At 35.7% G+C, this 23156-nt stretch overlaps 10 protein-coding genes across 10 annotated transcripts; 5 read left to right on the top strand and 5 right to left on the bottom strand.

The window, feature by feature from the left end:
• The first annotated feature begins 490 nt into the window (after window positions 1-490).
• On the top strand, window positions 491-2615 carry Tsp_00528 (placental protein 11). Its single transcript, XM_003376265.1, is given in 9 exon segments — window positions 491-627; window positions 639-767; window positions 822-948; window positions 1006-1107; window positions 1165-1383; window positions 1602-1667; window positions 1785-1891; window positions 2182-2219; window positions 2530-2615. 9 exon segments carry the CDS (start codon window positions 491-493, stop codon window positions 2613-2615), a joined length of 1011 nt encoding a protein of 336 aa, XP_003376313.1.
• An 885-nt stretch (window positions 2616-3500) lies between these two features.
• Window positions 3501-6524, top strand: Tsp_00529 (clathrin interactor 1). Its single transcript, XM_003376264.1, has 7 exons — window positions 3501-3689; window positions 3798-3936; window positions 4992-5126; window positions 5195-5307; window positions 5568-5717; window positions 6237-6401; window positions 6468-6524. Exons 1-7 carry the CDS (start codon window positions 3501-3503, stop codon window positions 6522-6524), a joined length of 948 nt encoding a protein of 315 aa, XP_003376312.1.
• Window positions 6525-7782: 1258 nt separating this feature from the next.
• Tsp_00530 (lethal(2) giant larvae protein) lies at window positions 7783-8243 on the bottom strand. Its single transcript, XM_003376263.1, has 2 exons — window positions 8047-8243; window positions 7783-7960 (listed from the first exon to the last, which is right to left on the bottom strand). Exons 1-2 carry the CDS (start codon window positions 8241-8243, stop codon window positions 7783-7785), a joined length of 375 nt encoding a protein of 124 aa, XP_003376311.1.
• Window positions 8244-8259: 16 nt separating this feature from the next.
• On the bottom strand, window positions 8260-10818 carry Tsp_00531 (lethal(2) giant larvae protein). The gene is made up of 11 exons (XM_003376262.1): window positions 10692-10818; window positions 10280-10601; window positions 10057-10204; window positions 9839-9994; window positions 9591-9766; window positions 9401-9489; window positions 9220-9337; window positions 8957-9143; window positions 8612-8867; window positions 8421-8529; window positions 8260-8323 (listed from the first exon to the last, which is right to left on the bottom strand). Exons 1-11 carry the CDS (start codon window positions 10816-10818, stop codon window positions 8260-8262), a joined length of 1752 nt encoding a protein of 583 aa, XP_003376310.1.
• A 116-nt stretch (window positions 10819-10934) lies between these two features.
• Tsp_00532 (lethal(2) giant larvae protein) lies at window positions 10935-12785 on the bottom strand. Its single transcript, XM_003376261.1, has 8 exons — window positions 12774-12785; window positions 12323-12457; window positions 11972-12069; window positions 11827-11896; window positions 11639-11748; window positions 11411-11566; window positions 11236-11341; window positions 10935-11210 (listed from the first exon to the last, which is right to left on the bottom strand). Exons 1-8 carry the CDS (start codon window positions 12783-12785, stop codon window positions 10935-10937), a joined length of 963 nt encoding a protein of 320 aa, XP_003376309.1.
• A 656-nt stretch (window positions 12786-13441) lies between these two features.
• Tsp_00533 (hypothetical protein) lies at window positions 13442-15569 on the bottom strand. Its single transcript, XM_003376260.1, has 6 exons — window positions 15480-15569; window positions 15358-15457; window positions 15206-15325; window positions 14747-14766; window positions 13772-13890; window positions 13442-13604 (listed from the first exon to the last, which is right to left on the bottom strand). Exons 1-6 carry the CDS (start codon window positions 15567-15569, stop codon window positions 13442-13444), a joined length of 612 nt encoding a protein of 203 aa, XP_003376308.1.
• A 460-nt stretch (window positions 15570-16029) lies between these two features.
• Window positions 16030-17391, top strand: Tsp_00534 (actin, acrosomal process isoform). Its single transcript, XM_003376259.1, has 4 exons — window positions 16030-16419; window positions 16488-16734; window positions 16792-17149; window positions 17223-17391. Exons 1-4 carry the CDS (start codon window positions 16030-16032, stop codon window positions 17389-17391), a joined length of 1164 nt encoding a protein of 387 aa, XP_003376307.1.
• Window positions 17392-18777: 1386 nt separating this feature from the next.
• Window positions 18778-20380, top strand: Tsp_00535 (hypothetical protein). The gene is made up of 3 exons (XM_003376258.1): window positions 18778-18937; window positions 20117-20145; window positions 20204-20380. Exons 1-3 carry the CDS (start codon window positions 18778-18780, stop codon window positions 20378-20380), a joined length of 366 nt encoding a protein of 121 aa, XP_003376306.1.
• A 1057-nt stretch (window positions 20381-21437) lies between these two features.
• Window positions 21438-21767, bottom strand: Tsp_00536 (hypothetical protein). The gene has a single exon (XM_003376257.1). It carries the CDS (start codon window positions 21765-21767, stop codon window positions 21438-21440), a length of 330 nt encoding a protein of 109 aa, XP_003376305.1.
• A 100-nt stretch (window positions 21768-21867) lies between these two features.
• Window positions 21868-23059, top strand: Tsp_00537 (hypothetical protein). The gene is made up of 5 exons (XM_003376256.1): window positions 21868-22005; window positions 22051-22147; window positions 22260-22297; window positions 22490-22581; window positions 22771-23059. Exons 1-5 carry the CDS (start codon window positions 21868-21870, stop codon window positions 23057-23059), a joined length of 654 nt encoding a protein of 217 aa, XP_003376304.1.
• The last annotated feature ends 97 nt before the right edge of the window (window positions 23060-23156 follow it).

Below are 23156 nucleotides of genomic sequence, written 5' to 3'. Positions count from 1 at the left end.
TGCTTATCTGTGCATAATGTGCTGTTGTGAATAAAACTGTCTTCAACAAGATTGCTACTATTATCATAAATCGTTAGTTACAGGGTAAAAGCTAAAATAAGCGAGCCCACAAGACAAGATGAGTGCGCAGACCAACGCAAAACCAGAGCAAGAATTAGCCACACGTTACCGCTACTACCGGGCTCATTGAACATTGTCAAGAAAAACTTATGCTGTACAAATTTACAAATTTTACTTGCAATATCTTGTGACATATATGAGCTGCCGTTTGAATTCTATTTTTTTGTCTTCCTAATTCAAAAATCCTATTTTTAATTTCATTCATAATATTCAAATAATAAAGATAATCCTTGATTTTCACAATTACTGTTGTGTTTGGATGTGACTCATATTCTGATGTGTAATTCTTATGATCGATGGCAGAATAAATTACTCATGAAAATAAAAAGAGCATTCCATTCTTTTCGTGTACTTTAAAATTTTTGTCAATATGTCAAATTCTGAAAATATAGCTATAGAAAAACGTTTCACATTGTGCCATGTGATTAAAGAAGGAAAGTTTGGTGTTGTTTATATTGGGATGGACAATATCACAAAAAAGGTGCGCACAAAAGATTTCTACCATAGGTATTTTTTAGTGATAAATTTAAATACCGTCAGGTATTAGTTATAAAAACCGAAAAGCGAACGGCAAAGCCATCTCTGCTATGCTTCGAGAAGAAAATTCATACATATTTATCTGGAAGTTCGTTTGTACCAGCAGTTGAGTAAATAAAACATTACTATTAATGATAAATTTTACTTCCAAGATGAAATTTTAGGTATTTCGGGAAAGATAATTGTAACACATACTTGTCCATGGAATTATTAGGACCAAACATGGAAGATTTTTTCCAAGGAAATGGTCGCAATCTACCAATACATGATGTTTGCGAATATGCAGTTGAGGTTTTTGCATTATTCTGCTCCATATCTCTTATAATTCGTGGTATTGATTTATTGAAGATTATTAAAGCGATACAGTTTCTGCATGAAAAAGATTTCCTCCACCGCGATTTAAAGCCTGAAAACATACTGTTGCGTCGAAGTGATTTTTCAACACATGAAGTTATTACATTGCATTTAGCTTAACATGATTCGTATGCATATGTAATTTCTGTTTAGGTAGCATTAACTGAATTTGGCTTGGCAATACGTTACCGAATGAACAGTAATTTTTCTCACATAGCGTATCGTGAGAATTTACCTGTAATAGGAACTCCCAGGTATATATCTATAGCAGCTCATCTGGGAATTCAGCAAAGTCCTAGAGATGACTTACAATCTATTGGATATATTCTTATATATTTTGCCAAAGGCAAACTTCCTTGGCAGGATGTGGAGGTGATCTTTTATTTATGGTGGTTAATGATACTCTGTTGAATGTTCTGTTATGTGCTAATGGGACTAAATAAGTATAAACTGTGAAGCATTTTTATTTGTTTTTTTTTGCAAAATTTTTGTCTAATTTGGACATTGTTTTCTTCTTTTTGTATATTATTATCTTTCATATTATTCAAGAGTAAGTACTGGTTTTCAATAAATATCTTCTTGTATTTTAGGGGTTAGAACAAAATTTGAAAATAGCCGAAATGAAAATAAGAATTAAACCGGAGCATCTTTGTCAGGTAATGTGGTTAATTTTGTACGGTGGATTTTGTATTCATTTTTTCACTTCCTTTCAATTAATTTTCTTCTTCCCTATTGATGCTACTAATTTATGCATGCTTGAAAGTACACTATAGGGCTTACCATCTGCATTTGTCAACTACATGAAATATTGTAACTCGCTTGAATTCGCAAGTCAACCAGATTACAGTTATCTTTGGCAACTATTTCAATCCAGTGCAAAGTATGTTTTTGCAATCAGTTAACTTACGATGTAATTATGTTAATCAGATGACTTTAAAATTCACTTACTTGGAATTTTGTTTTTTGTGTTATTCATCAATTTCTTAAATGACAAACAGTCAAGTAATAAGACCACAATACGCGTACGTTGCATAAATTTCCCTTTTATATGCATAGACAGTACTGAAGTCAGTCAGAATGTTGAGCTTTTTTTTACAGTAATAGTACAAATAAAGCACAGATAGTTTGAATAATTTAAATATTTTTCATAAATTAGAAAATTATTTTTAGGAATGCATCAAGAAATAATACACGTGCAGATTCATCACGTTGTCAGTATATATGATAATTTCTTCGTGATCTTGTGTTGTGTAGTTTTGATTGTTTTCACTGAATTAAAAGAGATGTTTCTTCCATTTGTAATCTGATTGATTTATTAAAAATCACTGCACGCATGCATAATATTGATTTAAACAGGTAATAATGATAGCAAAACAAAATAAAATTGCATTCAACAAATGTGATTTTCACGTTCGACAGTTTTGGACAATTTTTCAAACGCAGTAAGATAAAAGTATTGTCGTATTATATAAAAATTTAATAATTTCAAAATTCGGTTGAATTCTTTTCCAATTCTAGCTAGCACTAGGAAAGACGACTGGCAAACGGCGAGTAAACAGCGACATCATGATAAGCGGTGGAACGTGCAGTTGACGTTTCTGTAAAAATTCAACCAGTAAACCAGCTACAATAACAACAAAGATTTTGTTCAGTCGAATTGCTACGTTTAGCATATAATAAGTATAACAAATAATGAACAGGCTTGTGAAACGGGTAAAAATTAAAAATCCATCGTTACGTTCTGCGAAAGAAAGATTTTAAACGAACAAAACTTGAAAACATGGCACAGTTGAAAAAAAATTTTTATTTTTAAATGAAATCATGGGAAAATTTTAAAGCGTTTAAAATTACAACGACTGTTTAAACAACGTTTAATTAAACGGCTAAATTACCTGAATTGCTGAATTACTGTAGTGTAAACGTGAGGTTGAACCTTCGTTCACAAAAGTGCCCACTTTTTCTTCGTACGGTAGTCTGGCTTCTGTGTCGGTATTTGCTCGTACTGGAACGAAATAAATTGTTTTACCTTACCGTTTGCAAATGGCCGGTATATTTTCTGGAATACAGAATATTGCATCAAATATTACGTCCAATTTGAGTACTTATGAAATTCGAAAACTTGCTGATAAAGTGTACGTTTTTTTGTGTTTATCTTTTTAATTTTGATTTAATTGCATTATTAAAAAGTTTATTATATACACTTTCGGGAGGGGAAGAATGTGCATGTGCACAAGTGTATTTACTTGTGAAGTGGTTTTGATAATTAATTGCATCTTTGTTTGTGCAGTAGTTTGATGTTAAGAATGATTTTGAAAACAATGCAATACATTATTGACTAATTATTGAAATCACTATTGGGATATTTTGAATTATTGTTCCAAATTTGTATAAAAGCTTTCCTTGTTGTTTTTTTGAAATATTTGGTAGTATTTTTGAGTTTGTTTTGAATAGCTTTTTTTAATTGAATATTGTTCAGGCAAAATGCGGTTATGAATTATACTGAAGCAGAGTCGAAGGTGCGTGAAGCGACCAGCGATGAACGTTGGGGTCCTACGGGCTCTATGATGGCTGACATAGCCCGTTACACCAACGCTTACGATCAGTTCAACGAGGTGATGGCAATGCTGTGGCGACGTTTGTTCCAAGAATCGAGGAAAAATTGGGTTCGGCCTTATAAAGTAAATATTTAATTTCTATAATTCAGCAGTTTCATTTTATTTTATTTTTTGTGCTCGATTTATTTTGAAGAAAGAAACGAACAGTATAGAGATTTTTGATGATTTTAGTGTTTAATACTTTTGGAATATTTGATAAAGCACGGCTCGGAAAAGGTAATCAACGACGCCAGAGATCGAATGTTTGAATTGAGAATTTTGGAGAGTTATCAATACAACGATGATCCGACTTGTGATCACGGACAGAAAGGTAAATTTGTTTGTTTGTTTTTTTAATTTTGTTGTTGTGCCGACTGAATTGGGCTAGTTTTGCTTTTGCCAATGTTTTCTGCTGCTTGTTTTCCAAGGACGGTGACAGACCGGTTTGCATATTTTGCAAACATTTTCAGGCCGTGAAACGGTTTTCAGTAACAATTGAAAAATCAGTGCAGCGGCTTCATGCCAACCAGCAAACCACATTTTACTCTTTTTTTTTTGCTTTTCAAAATTTTTGAATATTCATTCCATGCAAATTTAATTTTTCTTCTTTTTAATATTTCAACTTGTTTTTTTCGTTTGGTAAAGACGAAAATTGAACAATCAAAAAAAGCTTTCAACATTATCATTATTAGTAAATAATAATCCGGTGAATTTGAAAATTTGTTTTTGATTTTTGAAAATGTTGTTTTGATTTCACTGCTTGTTTGCTTTAGAGATTAATTTTATTTTCATAAAGTATTTATTTATTTATTTTTGTTGATCAGTTCGGTGGAAACATTTTTGAAAAATGTCACAGAAGGCGGTGGCAATTTTTGTCCTTTATTATCATTATAATTGTTGTTGTTCAACATTTTCCACTGGTAGTTGTTGTCACGTAGTAGCAGCTGTGATGATTTCCTTTCACCGAATAAATAAGCATTTCATATTCATTCATATGTACAGTAATTGTTTTTGTTTCAAAAATGCTAACATCACTGATTGTGGATAACAGTGGAAAATTATTCCCAAAAAAGAAAAATGAAAAGCTTATTCACTAGAGTTGTGCACTGAAGTTGAAACTTGTCTGCTTGTAAATATTTCATAAATTTTAATCATAACTCTTATTGTATCGTTGGAAAAGAAATTTTTTTTTTCAACTTGCACAAGAGAACGAAAACTGTTCTTTGTTTGGTATGAGTTTTCTTCTCTGTGTTTGTTGTTGCTGCCCTTTTCAACAGTCTTGTTAATAATCATTTTAATTTTTTCACTGCAAGTGAAAATTTGTATTTTGATGTTTTTATTACAATAATATGCAACAGAAATTGATGTGAATGAATTTTTATTTAGTGCGTAGTCGGGTGAAAGCAATTATTGAACTTTTGCAAGATGACGATCGCCTTTATGAAGAACGCAAAGCAGCTCGTCATAACAAAACTCAATACATTGGCATATCTAGCAGTGAATATTCGCAAGGTGGATTTCGTGAGTATTTATTATTAATAGTTGTTTTTGTTGTTGTTTTTATTATAATTTTAATAATTGTTCTGAAGATAATTATCGAAGACGACGAGATTCGTCCGAGGATAGAGTTGTCGAATCGAACGCATCCCGCAGAGTTGAAAACAGGCATGCTATAGCTACTGTCGATCCTATTGAAGAGTGTGTTTGTATAGCAGTTGTTTATTTATTTGTTTATTTATTTTTTACAGTGATGATCGTCGTAATCAACATTACGCTTTCCCATCGGATGGTTCCAACAGTGTTGGTCAAACTTTTGACAATGGATTGTTGCACACGAGTCGTTCGGTGTTTGATACCGGTGGAGGAGAGTTTTCGTCAAAGCGGGCCACCATGCCTGCTACTGCTGCTGCTGCTGCTGCTGCTGCTGTTCGTCTTCCATCACCGCCAGGAAGTCAAGTGCAGACCGTGGGATCCGACCGGAACAGTGATTTGTTAGCCGATGTGTTCGCTAAGCCTTCTACGACCGTCGGTGTGGACAACAGTTGGCCAGCATCCGACGATCCATTTGCAGCACCGCAGTCGAGTGCAGGCGGCAATTTCAAGTACGCAAACGTTGGAACTTTGAATTTTGAATAACCACAACAACTACAACAGTGATAATAATAATAATAATTTTAATATTTCAAGTTGCGCCGAAGATGAATTCAATTCTTTCACCAGTTACAACGATGCCGGTCTTTCGCCTCAAGAATTCGCTTTTCCCCAGGTATAACATATATTCGATGATCGAATGCGTAGCAGCTTCACTGGTACATGGTTTTTTCTTGTTAAGCTGTCATCGCAACCTTTGGATATGTTTCCTTCAGCAGTGTCGCGGTCGAACATGCCGGTAGATATTTTGGACTGGAACAACAGCGACAATTTACCCACGACAACAACAGCCGGTGTGGTGGATCAACCGGCGCCTAGTTTGATTTGTTTGACTCCGAGTTTAATAGCTCCAGCTCAGCAGAACCGCGACAATAATACTACTAGCAACAAATCAGAAATTGTAATCAATAATTTTAATTATGATGATGATGATGATGATCATGTTGGTTATTATTCACTTCACTTTTTTTCATTTTGAAGAAATTACCAGACACTTGGTCGGATATTGGTAAAATTGGTTTAAATTTGGACAGTTTATCACTGAGCGATAGGAAAGACAAGCCGAATCGGGTTACGATGAACGAAATGCAAAATCAAAAAAAGCAAGCTGCTTTTGACAAGCAAAGCAGCAACAGCACGTCTACTGTAACAGGTAAGATGAAGAGAATAGTAATCTGTTATTATTATTACTTTTGCTTCTGATTATTTTAGGTGGAGGTGAGCTGTTGGTTCCAACCTTTGTCGGTGGAACTCTGCAACCGAATTTAGCTCCAACGACAACCATATCCAGCACTGGCAATAGCAATAACAATAGCAACAACCATAATAATAATAATAATAATGCCAAGCAAGCAGATGCGTTCGATTTGTTTTTTTGAACTCCTAGTTGTTGTGCCTTTTTTTAAATAATAATATATCACAAAATTATGACAATTTGAGGAAAAAATTGCTGCTGACGTTTTTTTGTTTTCCTCTCCCATCACCGGTAAAGTCGATGATTTTATTTTCTCGAGGTGGGGTTGGGTATGCAGCCGTATGTACAAATATGTACGATTGCTTGTTATCAGTGTGATTGATTTATAGGCGATGCTATTTTCTACGCTTTATTATTATTATTATTATTATGTATTTAATGTTTTCCCATTTATACAAATATATTATATTGTTGTTGTTGCGCATTCAAAACATGCTGTTGTACTGTTTGCAATTTCAATTTAGTCATTTATCATTTATGATGGTGAATAATTATTATCATTATTATTATTAGGCAGGGATGAAAAAAAGATGAAATAAAATTAATCTAATCGAAATGCATCAGAATAATAATAATGCGATGAATATGAAGAATTGTCTTTTTCAAATGCACTGGCAAACAAAGACTGTTTCGCAAGGAAGGTGTAAATAAATAATTGTTCTGCGAATTATGTTCACAATAAATAAAACATTCCAGCGCATGTTTATGATTAATATATAACAAAAAAGACAATTGACTGCTTGATGTGTATATGCTTTACTTGCAAAGTTAAACAAGCACATTTTGATGAATAAATATATATTAGGCATGTCCGGTGTAGGTAGGCTATGGGAAACGCAACACTGTATTGTTGTATTTTGTGAAGCGCGACAACAGGCAAAAAATTAATTTCTCTTTAACAAAAAAGGCAAATAAAAAGAGCGAAAAAAATTCAGTGGCACTAATGGTGGTGGTAGTATTGATTTAAAATTGAATAAATTTCTTCGGTTGGTTGTAATTTGTCTTAAATTTCAACGTCGGCATTCAATCTTACAATTGTAAAATTGCAAAAATGGAAAATACGCAGCAGCAATGAGAGAGAAATAAAAGGTGCCTGTGTGTAAGAAAGAAAATAATAAATGCTACTAACAAATTTCGAATAGCAGCAATTGTCGCAAAAGCTTCTCGAAGAAAAAAGCACTTTTAAATCAGCAATAATCGCAATCAAAATATCTGCAATAAGAAATAAATTATCATCTTATCAATTAATAATAATAATAATAATAATTTTTTCTACCATTCGCAAGGCATGCAATCGTGAATTGAATCGGCCGTCACGTCCAACGGAGAAGCAGTTTGTAATGATTCCATTTCTTCTTCTTCTTCGACTGCTGCTTCTGTTTCATGTTGCTGTTGTTCAATGCGTGCACTATCGTCGCTATCTTCAGGGCATGAATTCAGAGATCCTTCTCTGTTTAGAAAACCAAAAAAAACAGAAATTAATAATAACTATCTAATAAATAAATAAATAAATAAAGCAAATTATCCAAAGAATACCGATCCGGAGATGGTTGTCCGAAAGCGCCGCCGCCAATTGGACTGACGCTCCAACAGAAGCGGTTTTCCCATTTGATGCAAAAGCGTTGCCATTCGGAACTGCTCAGCATGTAGAAACCTTCGCCATCTTCGGTCAGCACAGTGCTCAGAATGGCGCTGATTGAATTCGAATCCATACATTTGACCGAGAGCGCCATTTTCAACGTGCCACTGTCAAAAGCGTCGACCGTACCTTGGTTGGTCAGCACGATGACAAACGACTGGCGTTGAGAATGGTCTTCAGAAAAGAAAACAAAACAGTAATCAAATTAACATAACTGATTGTCAAGATTGACTGCCTCTCTCTCTCTCTTATGAGGCTCTCTGTGGCTTACTTGACTTGCTCGTCAACGTCACGAGTTGAGTTTTCAAAATTCGACTGCCTTCCAAAGCGGTCAAACGATACTTTTGTCTCAAAGATTTCAACGACGGTAGAGAAAATGACTAACAAATAAATAAATAAATGAATAAATAAATAACAATTGAAACAACAACAACTGTCCGATTTGGAATGGCAAGCAGCTACCTTGATCTGTTCCTCTGAGCAGACGATCAATTTTTGCATTTCCGTGCTGCTTGGGTTTTGCTGCAATTTCAACCTGCCGTGCGAAGATGAAGCGCTGTAGTCGGTGAAGTAGAGGGCCAAAACCGGCGCCGCGTGGCGCAAACGAATCTCCTTCGCCAAAACGCAGCTCACCTCCTCTTGAAAATTCGGCGGCAATTTCAACAAGTAGGCAAAGATCATGCCCCCGTTGGTGCCTATCCAAAGTGTCGGCGATGCGCTGACACCTGGTTGAAAATGCAAATGATAACAAATAATTGAAAACAAACAAACAAATAAATAAATAAAAATAAAATATCCACCGCTGACGAGGTTGACCGAAGCGAATGTGGCGCAACGGACCAGCGAATTCAACTGCTGCTTGTTTTCGCTTCGAGCTTCGATGGCCCGTTCGACGGCCGCCTGCCGGCTCAGCTGATGATGATGGTAGTAGGATCGTTGGCTGTTCGTCGACGCTTCCGCGTTGTCACGCTGTTTCGGCTTGTTCGACTGACAACTGGAGCATTGAAACAAACAAACGAGAGCATTATTTTAGCCATTATTTTATGCAAAATATCTTTTTTAAAACAGACTCGGATGTGCGATTCGATCGTGGCTTGCGTTTGCGGCGGAACGATTCGCGCAGGGATTTCTTGAACGATTTGTACCGTGAAATTGTCCCTTCAGAGACGGTCAACGCTGGCGTAATTTCTGAGAGAAATTAAATTTAAATTTAAACTGTAAACAACAACAACAACAACGACAATAACCAACCGCTCGGTGTTAAGGTGCATCGTTTGTAGATAATACGCATCGATGTGCAATCGAACACGGCAAAACCATGCGCTGTGCCAAAAGTGATTCTAAAATACATTATTATTTATTATAAATATATGTAGATGAGCTGATGGAACAGCAACAATACAGCTTGTGTAAAATGATGATGGGAAAATTGAACACTTACAATGACCAAGCATAACTCGCTGCGCAGGCGGTTATCGAAGCCGGCGGATAGCATTGAATGACCACCGACGGCTGATAGCCGGCTAAAAATTGCATCCCATCCATACGGATTTTCAAACTGGCATGGCCTTTCCATTCGAAATGTTCCGTGCCGTCGACCAAATTCACATCAATGCACTGGAGAGTGAAAAAATAAGCAATAAAAACAACAATAAACGAATTTAAGAAGAAAAAAAAGAATATTCTCACGTCAATATTGATATGCTTTTTGTCTTCACTTTCCAGGTTCCATACGGTCACTTGTCCCGCAGCACCGCCGACCATCACCGTGCCGGTGTTGCGGTCCATGCACACGCGATGCACGGCGAATCTGGCGTCGTCGCTAAACGGATCGTACAAACCGACCTGAGAAGATAATAAATTGAATAATATGCAAAATGGAAATTTATTAAAAAAAATATGCATACCTTTCGAAACGGCGGCCAGACGTTCTCGTCATCCGAATAGTCCGACGGATCCTGGTAGCTGTCGTACAAGCAAGCCGTGTTCAAAACGAACAACAACGGACTGTCCATCCAGCTGACGTTCCAAATTTTCACCGTGCCATCTTCGTGACTTTACAAAAACAAATGCTCATAAATAATAATAACAATAATAATAAATCACTTGATCACTATAATAAACACTTACCCGGTAATTAATAAGCATGGATTATTGGCGAGTTCGTTGTCGGGAAATTTCGCCAGCACCGAAGAAGAAGACTCGTAGCCTGGCCAAGGGGTGTCGGATAGGGCGAAGGTGGTCAAGCTCTGTCGCAGACCATACTGGCAAATTTCGTCGAAGCAATCCCTGACCAAATCGCTGACGTGACAGCAAGTGGTCACTGGTGAGGCGTGGAAAGCGTTGAAATACGGTACACGTACACAAGGCCACCCGTCGACCGTCAAATCAATACCGACCAGCTCTTCTTCGCACAAGACGAGCAACAATTTCGGTTCACCACGCCCTTCTTCTTAAGAGATCCAAAAAGATATATGTATATATATATATATATACGAAACATTTTATTCTAATTTTTCACATCTTTTTTTCACTGTGTCACCTTTGTCCAGTACTGGTTCGTCGAACAGGCAAAAATCGACCACACGACTGGTGAAATCAAAAACCACTTGGTGAGTGTTAAGTTGTACAGACAAAGCGTTGCGGTCGGAACACGCCGCCCTTGGCATTCCACCAGCGAAAAACAAATAATCATCACCGTGTCTGTTGTGGTTATCAGTCGGAAATAACAACAACAACAACAACAGATAAATAAACAAACAAACAAACACTGGTCGCGTGTTATTCACCTGCAACTGTGTCGCCAAAGAATTTTCGTGATCGCTTTGCATGGAAACGGACCAAACGGGCTGCGACTGTCCGGAAACGAAGTACGACCCTGGTCGACGTCGACTTTCCAAAAACTGTACGAACCGTCGCTGTGCGACGAGACGAAACGAGACCGATCTTCGTCATGCCAGCACAGCCACTGTACCTGGTGGCTGGCGACGAACGTTCTCACGATCGTCGTCTGACCAAAATCCCACAACGCGATCAATCCACGATTGTAACCAATCAAAACCTGACAACAATTATTTCAATTAAACAATACAATTTCTTCCATTGCCACCTTTAATCACCAAATCTGAATAATGCGGATGAACCGACAAAGCTTCCACCGCTCCTGGGTTCAATTTGTAATCGTCCGGGATTCTGAAATTTTCAACAATATATACAAAACACAAATAAATGCTAATGTTGATCGGATAATCCCACACATACTTTGGTAAAACCATCTCTTGATAAATAACACAATCGGTTATTTCAAAAGTGGACAACACGTTCAACGAATAGACATTACCACTTTCTGTACCAATAAGGACGCATTCGTCGTCATTCTTTCGAATGCACAAACAACAGCATGATATCTGTTTCAACCTGGATTTTAAAAAAATCAAGAAAAAAAACATTAATTGAAATAAACCATCGTTGAGTGAGTTTTATAGTTACTTTCCGGTCGAAGAGCACACTTTGATGTAGTCCAAATATCTGCAACCGTCGCGAAAATTCACTTCGAAAAGGTGAAAACTCTGATCTGCACAAACGGCAACCACACGATGCTAAATACAATATTTGTCAACGAAGCTCAGTAAAATCAACAACAATAAATTGCTCTTAGCACGCACAGATCTTTTAACATAAAACAACTGAGTTATGGCCAACTGATTTGGAATTTCGTTCACAAAATCAATTCCTCCTGAACCAAGTCTGGAAAAAATTTTGGAAAAAAACAAATTAATAAATGCATTCAATGCAAACGATGAAATAATCGATGATGCATACATTTTCACCATTCCAAATTTTGTACCAATACCGACGAAATTCGCTTCTTCATCGCAAAATAGACTCGTCACCTTTTGAGGAAAACCAATGCGAAATGTCTAGAAAACGATTGATAAAATGATCGAGTGCAAAATTGAAAATTTTAACAAATTTGAACTTGAATTAGAAAAAAAAATTAATTTTACATCCCATTTCAATGAAACAATCAAGATTTATTTAATTCGGAGCATTTTGAAAATTTTAAACATCACTAAAATACTCTACAGTGAAAAAATATTTCATTGTGCAAAAATAATATTGAAAATGAAAAACCAACTCATTGTCAATTTATAAATGATAAATTAGCTATACTTTACGAAACCGGAAATATTCATCATTGCTCCGCTCTTTTGCTTCATGCGACGGAGAGACTGGTATTTTGGATTTCAAATATTTCAAGAGGTCCATCGTAGCTTCTGTTCCACTGCCTTGTACACAAACTACTGACTGTGAAATTGCAATAAAAATTAAACAGCTGACAAAAGAGCAGTAGTACAGTTAAATTTACTTCGTCAATTATTTGAGTACAAGTCTAGTTTAGATAATAAGCGTGATAGCCAGGAATGTGTCATGTATTTGTTTTATGAATCACCAAAACAACAGGACCGGAAAACCGTACTGATGATACAATATTGAAAAAAAATCTTCTCAATCCTTAATACAGACATCATATAATGCTTTGTTAACGAAAAATTCAAACACGAAAACAGCTAAATTTAGCCCGCTTCATTGCTAGCATTTATTCATGAGATATTTATTTAACCGCAACGCTCATTTCACAAGAGAACTTATACTAGTATTACTGTATTATTATAATCAAGATCAAATACTAATAAATTTTTTTTATTTCATTAAAATATTCAATTGCATTTATTTAACAAATTTAAATGTTTTTCATTTGAGAAAAAGCTTTTAAACTGATAAAACAGTAGTTTGTTTAATTAATTTTTATTTATAATTAAAAAATCAACGAAAATTTTGTTATTGATTATTTTGCAAAGGAGTGGCAATTTTTTTCATTCTCTTATTTTAAAGGAAAATTATCAAAAATTTATGTATTTTGGATTAAAATAATAAATAAAATTAAAATAGGTTAAAATAAAACAAGTCAGTTATACATGCTTCCTATATCATAAGCATCGGTATTTAAAATTATATAGTTCACCCTCAACGTTCGCGGATTTCAAAACCGCCTAAAAGATAAATCTATGTTAATAAATAATCTAATAAATTTTAAGACCCTACTGTGTATGCATGCTGTGGATCTGCAACTTCAGTTCAAAGAAGTCTCCGCTTATGAAGTCCCACACCACAACAGTAGTGACAACGACTTAACCTATCTGAAAGCTAAATAATTGCTACAAATGCTAGATGAAAAAGATAAAAACATTAAGGTGCACGGAAACTGGGCGCTACGAGCTGGAGGTTGGCTCACGGTTGCACCGGTTCAGCGATTTCAGGCACTTCTTCCAAACTGATCAACCGGTCCAGACATGTCTGGAAGTGCAGAATTTCCGCTTTCCTGCTTGCACAGTCCAACACTGCGTGAGAATAGCGAAAAATTTGAGTAAACATGTAATGCATGAAGTAAATACTATAGTTACAATATTTTTTAGAAAAAGATGCGCGGGACGGTCATCCATTTCTGGCAATGATTTGGACTGTTATGCACTTAACTAAACAAGTAAAAAAATAAATGCAGGATAAATATTTAGCATGCAAATCAGTAGACGGCACGTGATATTATTCCTTACAGCTTACAGATAATGGCGTAGGCTTATAAGGCATCGGCGGGGCGTATGAACAGTAGCAGCAAGTATTCGCGGAAATTCGACATTCGCGGTTCCGCCTGAACACCCAACGTGAATTTTGAGGGCTGACTATAATCCTTTACAAGAAGTTGTCCAGAGATGCAGCGATTGCCATATTGCTATCAGATGTCAACTTGTCATTCAATGAAATGCAATCGCTTGCAACATTTTCGTACAAAAGCATAAGTACAGTAATGATCGTGATCCTGTATAAGAGATACTTTTTTTCATCCTACGTAAGGTTGAGTTTTATTATATAAATGGAAGTTATAAGTCAAGATTAGCAAGTTTTACTGTGAATTGAAAATAAATTCGAGAAAGCATACTTATAATTTTGGAATGGCTTTTATTTGACATGGCATGGAATTGGTTTTTATTTTTATTTTTATCTGATTTCACATTTTACCAACAGATGCCACATTCTGCACTATTTCATTAAATTCACTGCTTTGAATGCTCACTCGATTAAGAAAAAGAAAATTTACTTTATTGTTTAAAATGTGGAAAAGTGTTTGAATGGGCAGTTTCTCAATGGAAAATTAATAAACATAGAAATTTGAACACTGAATGTGAATAGTATCTCTCTTACGCCATGCCTGTTACTTGTGAAAATCAGCCAAAAAATTATAAAGTTAGTAACAGTATTAATTTCAAAATATTAATTAATTAATTAATTAATCGATTAATTATTAGTTAATATTAATATTTGAAATATTAATTGAAATATCAAACAATGCAGTCTGAGATAACAAAGTTATATTTCTTATTTAATTATTAGTTTATTAGTAATTAGTTTCTAATTAATTATTTCTTTGCATGCTTTGATGTTTGCAAATTTCTTTCTTAGGTAAAATCCATGAAAATTTTGAATTTTAATGCTAATTTTAGTCTGATCGATAACTGATAAAAATTATATTTTTCATACTTTGGTGAATAAAGCAGTAACTGAAAATTAAACTGAATTGAAATTTTAATTTTGAACAAGATTTTTTTTCATTTTTTATCATTAAAAAATCCATTTAAGGAACGTAAAAACTGTGCATCTTGCTTAATCTATACAGCTTTATGACTTTTTGAGGATGGATATAATTTAACATACAAAGTGATTATAATATGTATTTTCCTTATAACGGATATACGTTAAAGTGTTATTCACGTGACAATCATAAGATTTTTTTCCACAAAATAGAATCTACCAGTACCTGTGGGTAAATATTTCATTTAATATTATACTTATAATACAATAACATAAATATGTAAATTGAAATATGCAGTAATACAAACTATAAAGCATAAACTACGCAATAAATAAAAAAATAAGGAAATAAGAGTAATTAGAAGTTAGAGAGAATGTAGTGGAACACAGAAGTTGATAAGCTATAACTTTTAAGAACTGCTCCATCATACGCATACTGAACACTCAATGCAGTTGTACGTTGCTGTGTTTCTATATACTTGCTATTTCCTATCCATAAATCATCAGAGGTAATGTTTTCTGATCCAACTTAATGAATCAACGTTTTGTTTATCTCTGACCATCAATCATTAGACGAAACAGTTCATAAAATCTAAGAAAATTGTTGCTTGCTTGCTGACTTATTCTGAAATGCACGAAGGAAATCTTTTGCCACTGTTCCTGCACATAGCTTTTTTTTAACTTTTTGATGTCCTATAAAATGGCCAGCAGTTTCTAAATGAACAAATGAACTGCTAGCCTTTTCAGTATATATCTTCGGAATGGATTCCATTTCTTCAGCTGCTCAACGTTTAAAACGATTTTTTCCGCGCATAAGCATATTCAAAATTTGGAAAAGACCGTAGCATTTTAAATTATAAATATTTCAGAAATCCAGGAGATTATATTTTTATAAATCAAGGAAAGAATAAATGGCTCTTGTTCAGATGGCAGCATCAACAAAATAACTGATGCATATTCATGCTTTAATCAGAAAAGAAGAATGTGCAAATCAGGTTCATTTCAATTCAAATTACTCATATTTTATTTGTCAATCTCAGTACAGTAAACAACCAATCACTTTAAGACACGTCTTCAAATTTATAACAAATTCCTGTGATTGGACAGGTTTAAAGTAGTTCTGTATTTAATCAGGAACAACAGCACTTTAATTCATTTTACATTCTCTCCCTTGGTTGGGTCAGCGGCGCCTGATTTCTCTCATTCATCCAACCTCTATTTTTCGATTTGTTATGCCTTCGCAATTTTACAGTCAGATGGATCCGGATTCTACCAGACCAGTAGTGATTGACAACGGAAGTGGGGTGTTGAAAGCTGGATTTGCAGGAGATGATGCACCCATTTCAGTTTTTCCATCGATCATTGGCCGTCCACGATATCAAGGTGTATTGATTGGCATGGCAGAAAAGTCATCTTACGTCGGTGATGAGGCACAGAATATGAGGGGATTATTGACTTTAAAATATCCAATAGAACATGGAATTGTTACCAACTGGGATGACATGGAAATATTGTGGCATCACACCTTTTACAATGAAATGCGTGTAGCGCCGAAAGAGCATCCGGTCTTGCTAACTGAAGCTCCTATGAACCCAAAGCGTAATCGAGAAAAAATGATTGAGGTATGAAAAATATTTAACGATGTGTTTCATCTACTTTTGCATTACTTCACATTTATTTTATTCTATAGATAATGTTTGAATCATTCAAAACGCCAGCTATGTATGTTGCTATACAGGCAGTTTTGTCACTGTATGCAAGTGGCAGAACCACAGGCATTGTTTTAGATTGCGGTGATGGAGTCAGTCATACGGTACCAATTTATGAAGGGTTTACAATGCCACACGCAATTTTGCGCCATGATTTAGCAGGGCGTGATTTAACTAACTATATGATAAATCTGTTGACTGAACGTGGTTATTCATTCACCACCACTGGTAATCTTGAATGTTTTGGCTATGAAGTCATTCACTTTATATCTTTGTTTTGTTTAGCTGAACGAGAAATTGTTCGTGACATTAAGGAAAAGCACTGTTTTGTGGCACGTGACTTTGAACACGCGATCATTACAGAGCGCATGAATAGACGGTTGAGCACATCATATCAACTTCCGGACGGACATGTTATTAAGATTGGCAGTGAACGCTTCCGTTGTCCAGAAGCGTTATTTCAACCATCATTGTTGGGCTTAGAGTGTTGTGGACTTCCTGAGACCATAAACATCTCAATTATGAAATGTGATCTAGACTTGCGTAGTCAATTGTATGGAAATGTCATTTTGTCTGGGGGATCCACAATGTTTCCAGGCATAAATCATCGAATGACGAAAGAATTAAGAGTGCTAGGACCAGAGTAGGTTGCTTTATTATTCTGTTACAATTTTTGGAAGTGACTTAGGTTTTGTTTTAGTGCAGTTAATGTGAAGATTCACACCCCGCCTGAACGGAAGTATTCAGTTTGGATTGGTGGTTCCATTATGGCTTCTCTGTCAGCCTTTCAAAATATGTGGATTTCTTACAAAGATTATGAAGAACACGGAAGCGCAATTGTTCATCAGAAGTGCTTCTGAATGGAGAAATGAATGCCAAAATTAGTTACTCCTCTTGAATCACAATCACCTTTTGATATAATGCATTACCTTTATATACAAATCATTGCTTTTATGTAAAAATATGACTTGATTTGCTTTTGTGATAAATATTATCAAATGTTTATACTTAAAGAAATGTATGATACTTCTAAATAATGTTTCACAACATAATGGAATGAGAAGCATATTCAGATTGCCTAGTATATTGTGATAAGAATTATTTCAAACTTCATCTTTCAAAATGATCAATAAAATACATGAACATAAATGATGTTTATATTGTGATTGATGGTTTTGTTATCTTCTGTGTAAAGCAATGCTCTTCATAATTTGGTTTTTGTCACAAGTACTCAAACTGCTCTTCTTTTTGATTGATTCACAATATACGTGAATGAAAGAATGACTAAAATGCAGATTTGTTTCACAATATATCTGAAACTGCATAATGCTGACATTAACGCTTCAACTTTCTTTTTCTATTGTTGCAGCTGATCTACAATCCGTATAAATTTTCTCCTTTCTTTTGCGTACCGTAGCGTAATAATAATAGCTGTAGTGGTTGCTTGTTGAGACTTTTAAGTGAAGACGCGTGAATGTGTTGGTTACTATATATCTTATCAGTGTATGTTTGTGTATTGCCAGTATTTTAAATTATTTCATTGTTGCGCCGGATAACTCGAAATGGGACAGCAACAACTGACAGCGATAACGCAGAAAACGCTACATTTGTGAGCGCGTGAGTATGTGTTCCTCTATTTGAACTTCGCATGGGAAATGCACCTCATTTTGGATAGTTCTGCTGTCCAGAAGAATTTACCCCAATAGCCCACCTGAAACGCTGGTTACAGAAACTGGAACAGTTCTCACAGCTGAGTAATGTCAAGCAGGTGATTGGGACACCACGAAGAGATGCCAGTTAAACGAGGCAGACCACAAGCTGCTCAATATATATGTATATATTTCAGCAAATAAATGAAGCAGATCGAATTTTTTAGACGCGACCAGTGGACGTAATCACTAAGCTGGAAATAAGAAGAAAATTTTGTGTCTAAGCATATAGTTGAAAATATTCCAGTTTCTCTCACTTGACTGAAATTTGCAACAAACATATCAGCAGCACATATGCAGCTAATGGCCGCCTAATGGTATATATGTCTTTTTTATAATTAGTACAGAAAATTCGTCGTGTCGAATACGTCAGCAAATTTTTCACATTGCATTATTTTCATATAAGCAAATCTGAGGTGAAATGACTTGAAACTTATACAAATTTCAATTAATTCTCAATCAATTCTCTGGAAGAAATTTGTGCAAACGTTAAACTAACCTCCAGAAATGGAATTAACATTTTTTTGAATTACACTTTTGAATTTTTCGTTCAGTCATTTAAATGCTCGGTTTTGAAAATATTGCGTTATCTGACCAAAGGTTACAATGCAGGTTACGGTATTTACAGAACTGGTTTATATCTTGCGCACAGAAACTGTTGCCAATTTTTTCTTATTATTGTTGTTGTCATCGTTCATTCATCAAAATGCACAAATTCAAAGGTATTTACAGTTTTTTATCAGTACGTTCATTTCTGCTCATAGTTTAGCTACCCCGACTGCCTAAACATCAGATAGAAAATTAAATCGAATGTTTGTACATTTTTGATGTTCTGGTCTTGACTTACGTGCAAAATTTGCGTTAAAGCTTTAGCAAAAAAATAGTTTTCTTTTTCAATTTTCACAAAGCGGTTCACTTATAACTAGCAACTTACGGCGCCTCAGATACTTAATCATTTCCGTTAATCACGATAGAAAATGTGAGAAATTAAATTTTCTCTCGTACTTGAGGTGCATTTTCTAGTTTTTGTAAAACAAATACGCTGACTTATGCCTGAGTTCAGAATATAAATAATATTCGCTTTCTGTAACAACTAATAAAACTGAACATCACTTAATGTTCATTGTTTTCCCTAACATTTGTTTTAAAAATATAAGCAAAAATATGTTAGTTTTAGTAAAAAAAGTTATAATAAATTTAACTAAGAAAAACTATTATGTAAATATAACCAAATATTTATACATCATAGCTTTACTAACTAGATGATTTATATGAAAGATTCAAAACTGGCAATAAAGGATTGAAGGCTTCAATTTTGCATTTTCTTTTAATGGAAGATATTCAACCTTCACACTGTTTGTCTATGTAAAATCCATAAATTTATATTCAATAAAGATTGTAAAGATTTGATTTTGTTGCCATAGAATTATAAATGTTATTGAGGTAAATGGCGTACGCAGTAATGCTCTCTTTGAATGCACGCAGTCTTTCAAATTTTCCACTCTAACATAAGAGCTTCCTTGAATATTAAATGTATGAACAAAATTGTACAAAGTATGCTATACGTTTATAATAAAAAGAGAAATTCAGCAAGATATTCTTTTTTGTATTGAAATATTCTGAATATAAAAGATTTTTGATCATATCATATTGAAAATCAAGTGATTACAGTATGAGAAGTATTAAACTGTTTTTTGCTTTGTAAAAGCTTAAATTCATTTCTGGTAACCATAGTCTATTAGTTTAGAAATAAATTGTTCAACAATTGATCCAGATAATGGAATTTCTTGTTCTATTTTTGCATGACAGTTGGACAAAGTTTAAATAATGTCGCAGCTGTAGTGATTATTATTTGAATTAATAGTTCCCAAATTTTTAACATTTTATAATTTAATTTTTAGCATCATGTAATGATTCACTCATAAGACGAGTTTTATTAGACAGAATGCAGGCAATATACGAGATAAAATCATGAGATAATGTTATAGTATCACGTAAGATTTTCAAGTAAGGGAACTGGGTTTACTGTACCCACTATATTCACCCCTCGCCTAGTATTGGACGTAGTCCTGCAAGCGTTGTGGTGCTCGTCTTATTCTTGTGGAGCGTCATGGTGGTGTTTGATGATGTTCCTGTCTTGTCGCAGTGTTTTCTTCGTTTTCTGAATTTTCTGGTGTGACGTCGTTAGCGTCCGGTTTTTCAGCTTTTTCATTTTCTTCGCGATGAGCTCCAGTTCCCACTTGTGTTTTATCTGGGTTGCCATCTTCAACAACGCATTTTCCTCCAGCAGGCGCGAGATGCCTCACGGATTCTCTTCCATCTCTTAGTCTGACGTGGGCATATTTAGGGTTAGCTTCCAGCAGTTCCACTTCTTCTACTAGAGGGTCATGTTTGTTTGTTCGGTCAGACGTCTCATTAGCACAATTCCGGGTGCTGTTAACCAAGTAGGGAGGGATGTACCCGTAGGTGTTCGACGCGAGTAACCAAATAAATGCTCATGAGGAGTAGAGTTAGTTGCTCTCGACCGCAACGTGCGTATCGAGTGTAACGCTTATCCTATTACTTCTTCCCACTGTTCAATCCGTAGATTGTGGGATTTTAGCGCTAAAGTGACCGCTTTCCACATAATTCCATTGTATCTTTTTGCCTCTCCGTTTCCTTGAGGATTGTGCGTAGTCGTGCGGCTGTTGACCACGCCAAGTGAGTGTAAGTATGTTTTCAGGTTGTTCGACATGAATGAGGATCCGTGATCCGTATGAATATAAGCAGGCATACAAAATAAGTAGAAAAACTGGGATAGGCATCTGTTGATTGTTTGGGTAGAGATGTCTGGGCAAGGAAATGCAAACGGGAATCAGGAATACTCGTCGACTACGGTTGATATATATCGATTACTTGATGTAGATGGTAGTGGCCATTTAAAATCGATACTTAACCGTTCGAAGGGGGCATACAGGTTACTCCGGGATGACACAGATTGTTATGTAGAGTTTGTAGTGTGACGTTCTCTACTTGTATGCTACCACAGATTCGAGATAGGGCGTCTGTCTTTATGTTTAGGTCACCAGAACGGTATATGATGTCATAACTCTAAGGAGATAGTTCTAGTCTCCATCTCATTATTTTGTCGTTCTTCGCTTTGCCGGCTTGTTTATTGTTAAGCATGAAGGCAACTGATCGCTGGTCAGTAATTAGATGGAAATAGTGCCCCAGCAAGTAATGTCACCATTTCCGGATTGCTTCTACGATTGCATACGCTTCCTTTTCCACAGAAGAGTGCCTTTGTTCACTATAAGATAACATTCTAGAAAAGAATGCTACAGGCTTACCAAGCTTAATGAGGGTCGCGGTTATGGCGTGGTCAGAGGCGTCTGTCTCTACCGTAAATGGGAGTTCATCATCGATGGCAGTCACTACAGAGTTCACTGTGTCCTTTGTCAGTGCTTTAAAAGCGTCCACAGCTGGCTGAGTGAAGAGAAACTTTGTGCATCTAGTCAAAGCGTGTATTTTCTCTGAGAATCTAGGTATCCATTGGGAATAAGCAGCGAACATCCTGAGCACTCTATGAAGTGATGCTGTATTTCTTGGAAGGGGAAAGTGTTGAAGTGGTTTGAATCCCTTTGAGTCACGTTTAAATGTTCCCTGTTCGATGATGTATCCGAGTAGTTTTATCTGGGTCTGTGAACTCACATTTGTCCTTATTAAGCGTCAGCTTGTATTTCTCAGCGACTTCTCTGAATCTATTCAGGTTTTCGTCGTGCTCTTCTTGATTCATACCACAGATCGTAAGGTTATTAACGTAGACAAATGTATCCTTTAATTTTTCTACTCTAAGGATGTTATCCATGACTCTCTGAAAACATGCAACACCGTTCGTAACTCCAAATGGAATGCGTTTGTACTGGTAAAGTCTTCCGCCAGCTTCAAAGGCCGTATATGGTTTGTCTCTAGCGTTGATGGGAATTTGATAATACGCACTCTTTAGATCGACGGTACTGAAGGAACGGTATTTCGATGTAGCTTGTACCATATCACTGATTTTAGGTAAAGGGTATGCATCAAGTAGTGTAAAGCGGTTGATAGTTTGAGAATAGTCGATCACTATGTGCTTCTTGTGATTATCGCTAGTCACTATGAGGGCCTGTGCTCTCCATGGAGAGCAGCTTTCTTCAATGATATTCTCTGTCAATAATCGTCTTACTTCATCGTTGATGAACTTTGCTTCCGCTACAGAATATCTTCTTGATTTTATTTGAAGTTTGTAGTTTGTACAGAGATTCACGAATAGGGAAGGGACTGGGATTTTGGCTAACGCTAGTCCGCAGATGGTTAAGGGAGCTTTTGGTCTGCCAAAAGAGGCAGTCAGGTTAGAGTGTAGTTGTAGTATATCTTGTCTGATAATGACGTCAGTATAGGCATTCGGTAAGATGTGCAGTTTGGAACTGGAACAATGAAAGCCGTGTAATTCGATGTCTGCCATGGCATAGCCTGTGACTCTTGATTGGAATGAAGTCGAAGCCATAAGAAATTTTCCATCAACTGGCAGTAGTTTCAGTTGCAAGGTTTTGCATAATCGCTCATCAATAAAGCTTAGAGAGCTGCCAATGTCGCTCAGAGCTGTAATGTTGGTCCCGTTGATTGTAGCTTCTACTATGGCATTTTTAAATTCAGTAGCCGTTGACAAAGTAGAAGAGCTGATTAACGATGTAACCGAAACGGAAGCGGTTCGTTTGGAGGCGCTTCTGTATACTTCCGCGAAATTACCTACTTTCCCACAGTTATTACACGTGGTGTTTCTCGCAGGGCAATTAATACGTGGATGTCGCCCTTTTCCGCAAAAGTAGCATTCTTGTTTAATCGCAGCTAACGTATTAGTCATTTCAATCCCAGGGTCTGCAGGGCTCACTGAGTTAATAATCAGGTCGGAATTGGTATATAGCT

The sequence above is a fragment of the Trichinella spiralis genome (genome assembly GCF_000181795.1).
Source record: "Trichinella spiralis strain ISS 195 chromosome Unknown Scfld4, whole genome shotgun sequence".
Taxonomy (NCBI): Eukaryota; Metazoa; Nematoda; class Enoplea; order Trichinellida; family Trichinellidae; genus Trichinella; species Trichinella spiralis.
This window is presented reverse-complemented; position numbering and strand designations above follow the sequence as displayed.

What these genes read in the sequence shown, in the direction of transcription:
- Tsp_00528 (XM_003376265.1), top strand. Translation starts at nt 491, where the DNA reads ATGTCAAATTCTGAAAATATAGCTATAGAAAAACGTTTCACATTGTGC. An exon ending in GTGATTTTTCAACACATGAA is followed by an intron (nt 1,108 to 1,164) that starts GTTATTACATTG and finishes ATTTCTGTTTAG; the next exon opens with GTAGCATTAACTGAATTTGG. An exon ending in TTCCTTGGCAGGATGTGGAG is followed by an intron (nt 1,384 to 1,601) that starts GTGATCTTTTAT and finishes CTTGTATTTTAG; the next exon opens with GGGTTAGAACAAAATTTGAA.
- Tsp_00529 (XM_003376264.1), top strand. Translation starts at nt 3,501, where the DNA reads ATGAATTATACTGAAGCAGAGTCGAAGGTGCGTGAAGCGACCAGCGAT. An exon ending in ATTGGGTTCGGCCTTATAAA is followed by an intron (nt 3,690 to 3,797) that starts GTAAATATTTAA and finishes TGATGATTTTAG; the next exon opens with TGTTTAATACTTTTGGAATA. An exon ending in GCAATTTCAAGTACGCAAAC is followed by an intron (nt 5,718 to 6,236) that starts GTTGGAACTTTG and finishes TTCATTTTGAAG; the next exon opens with AAATTACCAGACACTTGGTC.
- Tsp_00530 (XM_003376263.1), bottom strand. Translation starts at nt 8,243, where the DNA reads ATGGCGCTCTCGGTCAAATGTATGGATTCGAATTCAATCAGCGCCATT. An exon ending in GGACAACCATCTCCGGATCG is followed by an intron (nt 7,961 to 8,046) that starts GTATTCTTTGGA and finishes TTTTCTAAACAG; the next exon opens with AGAAGGATCTCTGAATTCAT.
- Tsp_00531 (XM_003376262.1), bottom strand. Translation starts at nt 10,818, where the DNA reads ATGCCAAGGGCGGCGTGTTCCGACCGCAACGCTTTGTCTGTACAACTT. An exon ending in CCATGCTTATTAATTACCGG is followed by an intron (nt 10,205 to 10,279) that starts GTAAGTGTTTAT and finishes GTTTTTGTAAAG; the next exon opens with TCACGAAGATGGCACGGTGA. An exon ending in GCGAGTTATGCTTGGTCATT is followed by an intron (nt 9,490 to 9,590) that starts GTAAGTGTTCAA and finishes AATGTATTTTAG; the next exon opens with AATCACTTTTGGCACAGCGC.
- Tsp_00532 (XM_003376261.1), bottom strand. An exon ending in AATATTTCCGGTTTCGTAAA is followed by an intron (nt 12,070 to 12,322) that starts GTATAGCTAATT and finishes ATCGTTTTCTAG; the next exon opens with ACATTTCGCATTGGTTTTCC. An exon ending in CAAGAGATGGTTTTACCAAA is followed by an intron (nt 11,342 to 11,410) that starts GTATGTGTGGGA and finishes TGAAAATTTCAG; the next exon opens with AATCCCGGACGATTACAAAT.
- Tsp_00533 (XM_003376260.1), bottom strand. Translation starts at nt 15,569, where the DNA reads ATGGAATCCATTCCGAAGATATATACTGAAAAGGCTAGCAGTTCATTT. An exon ending in GTTTCGTCTAATGATTGATG is followed by an intron (nt 15,326 to 15,357) that starts GTCAGAGATAAA and finishes TGATTCATTAAG; the next exon opens with TTGGATCAGAAAACATTACC. An exon ending in TGATGGAGCAGTTCTTAAAA is followed by an intron (nt 14,767 to 15,205) that starts GTTATAGCTTAT and finishes TTTAATTTTCAG; the next exon opens with TTACTGCTTTATTCACCAAA.
- Tsp_00534 (XM_003376259.1), top strand. Translation starts at nt 16,030, where the DNA reads ATGCCTTCGCAATTTTACAGTCAGATGGATCCGGATTCTACCAGACCA. An exon ending in ATCGAGAAAAAATGATTGAG is followed by an intron (nt 16,420 to 16,487) that starts GTATGAAAAATA and finishes TTTATTCTATAG; the next exon opens with ATAATGTTTGAATCATTCAA. An exon ending in TTATTCATTCACCACCACTG is followed by an intron (nt 16,735 to 16,791) that starts GTAATCTTGAAT and finishes TGTTTTGTTTAG; the next exon opens with CTGAACGAGAAATTGTTCGT.
- Tsp_00535 (XM_003376258.1), top strand. Translation starts at nt 18,778, where the DNA reads ATGCTCGGTTTTGAAAATATTGCGTTATCTGACCAAAGGTTACAATGC. An exon ending in CAAAATGCACAAATTCAAAG is followed by an intron (nt 18,938 to 20,116) that starts GTATTTACAGTT and finishes TTTAATTTTTAG; the next exon opens with CATCATGTAATGATTCACTC. An exon ending in ATGATTCACTCATAAGACGA is followed by an intron (nt 20,146 to 20,203) that starts GTTTTATTAGAC and finishes ATAATGTTATAG; the next exon opens with TATCACGTAAGATTTTCAAG.
- Tsp_00536 (XM_003376257.1), bottom strand. Translation starts at nt 21,767, where the DNA reads ATGTTCGCTGCTTATTCCCAATGGATACCTAGATTCTCAGAGAAAATA.
- Tsp_00537 (XM_003376256.1), top strand. Translation starts at nt 21,868, where the DNA reads ATGTATCCGAGTAGTTTTATCTGGGTCTGTGAACTCACATTTGTCCTT. An exon ending in TTCATACCACAGATCGTAAG is followed by an intron (nt 22,006 to 22,050) that starts GTTATTAACGTA and finishes TTCTACTCTAAG; the next exon opens with GATGTTATCCATGACTCTCT. An exon ending in GTAGTGTAAAGCGGTTGATA is followed by an intron (nt 22,298 to 22,489) that starts GTTTGAGAATAG and finishes TAGTTTGTACAG; the next exon opens with AGATTCACGAATAGGGAAGG.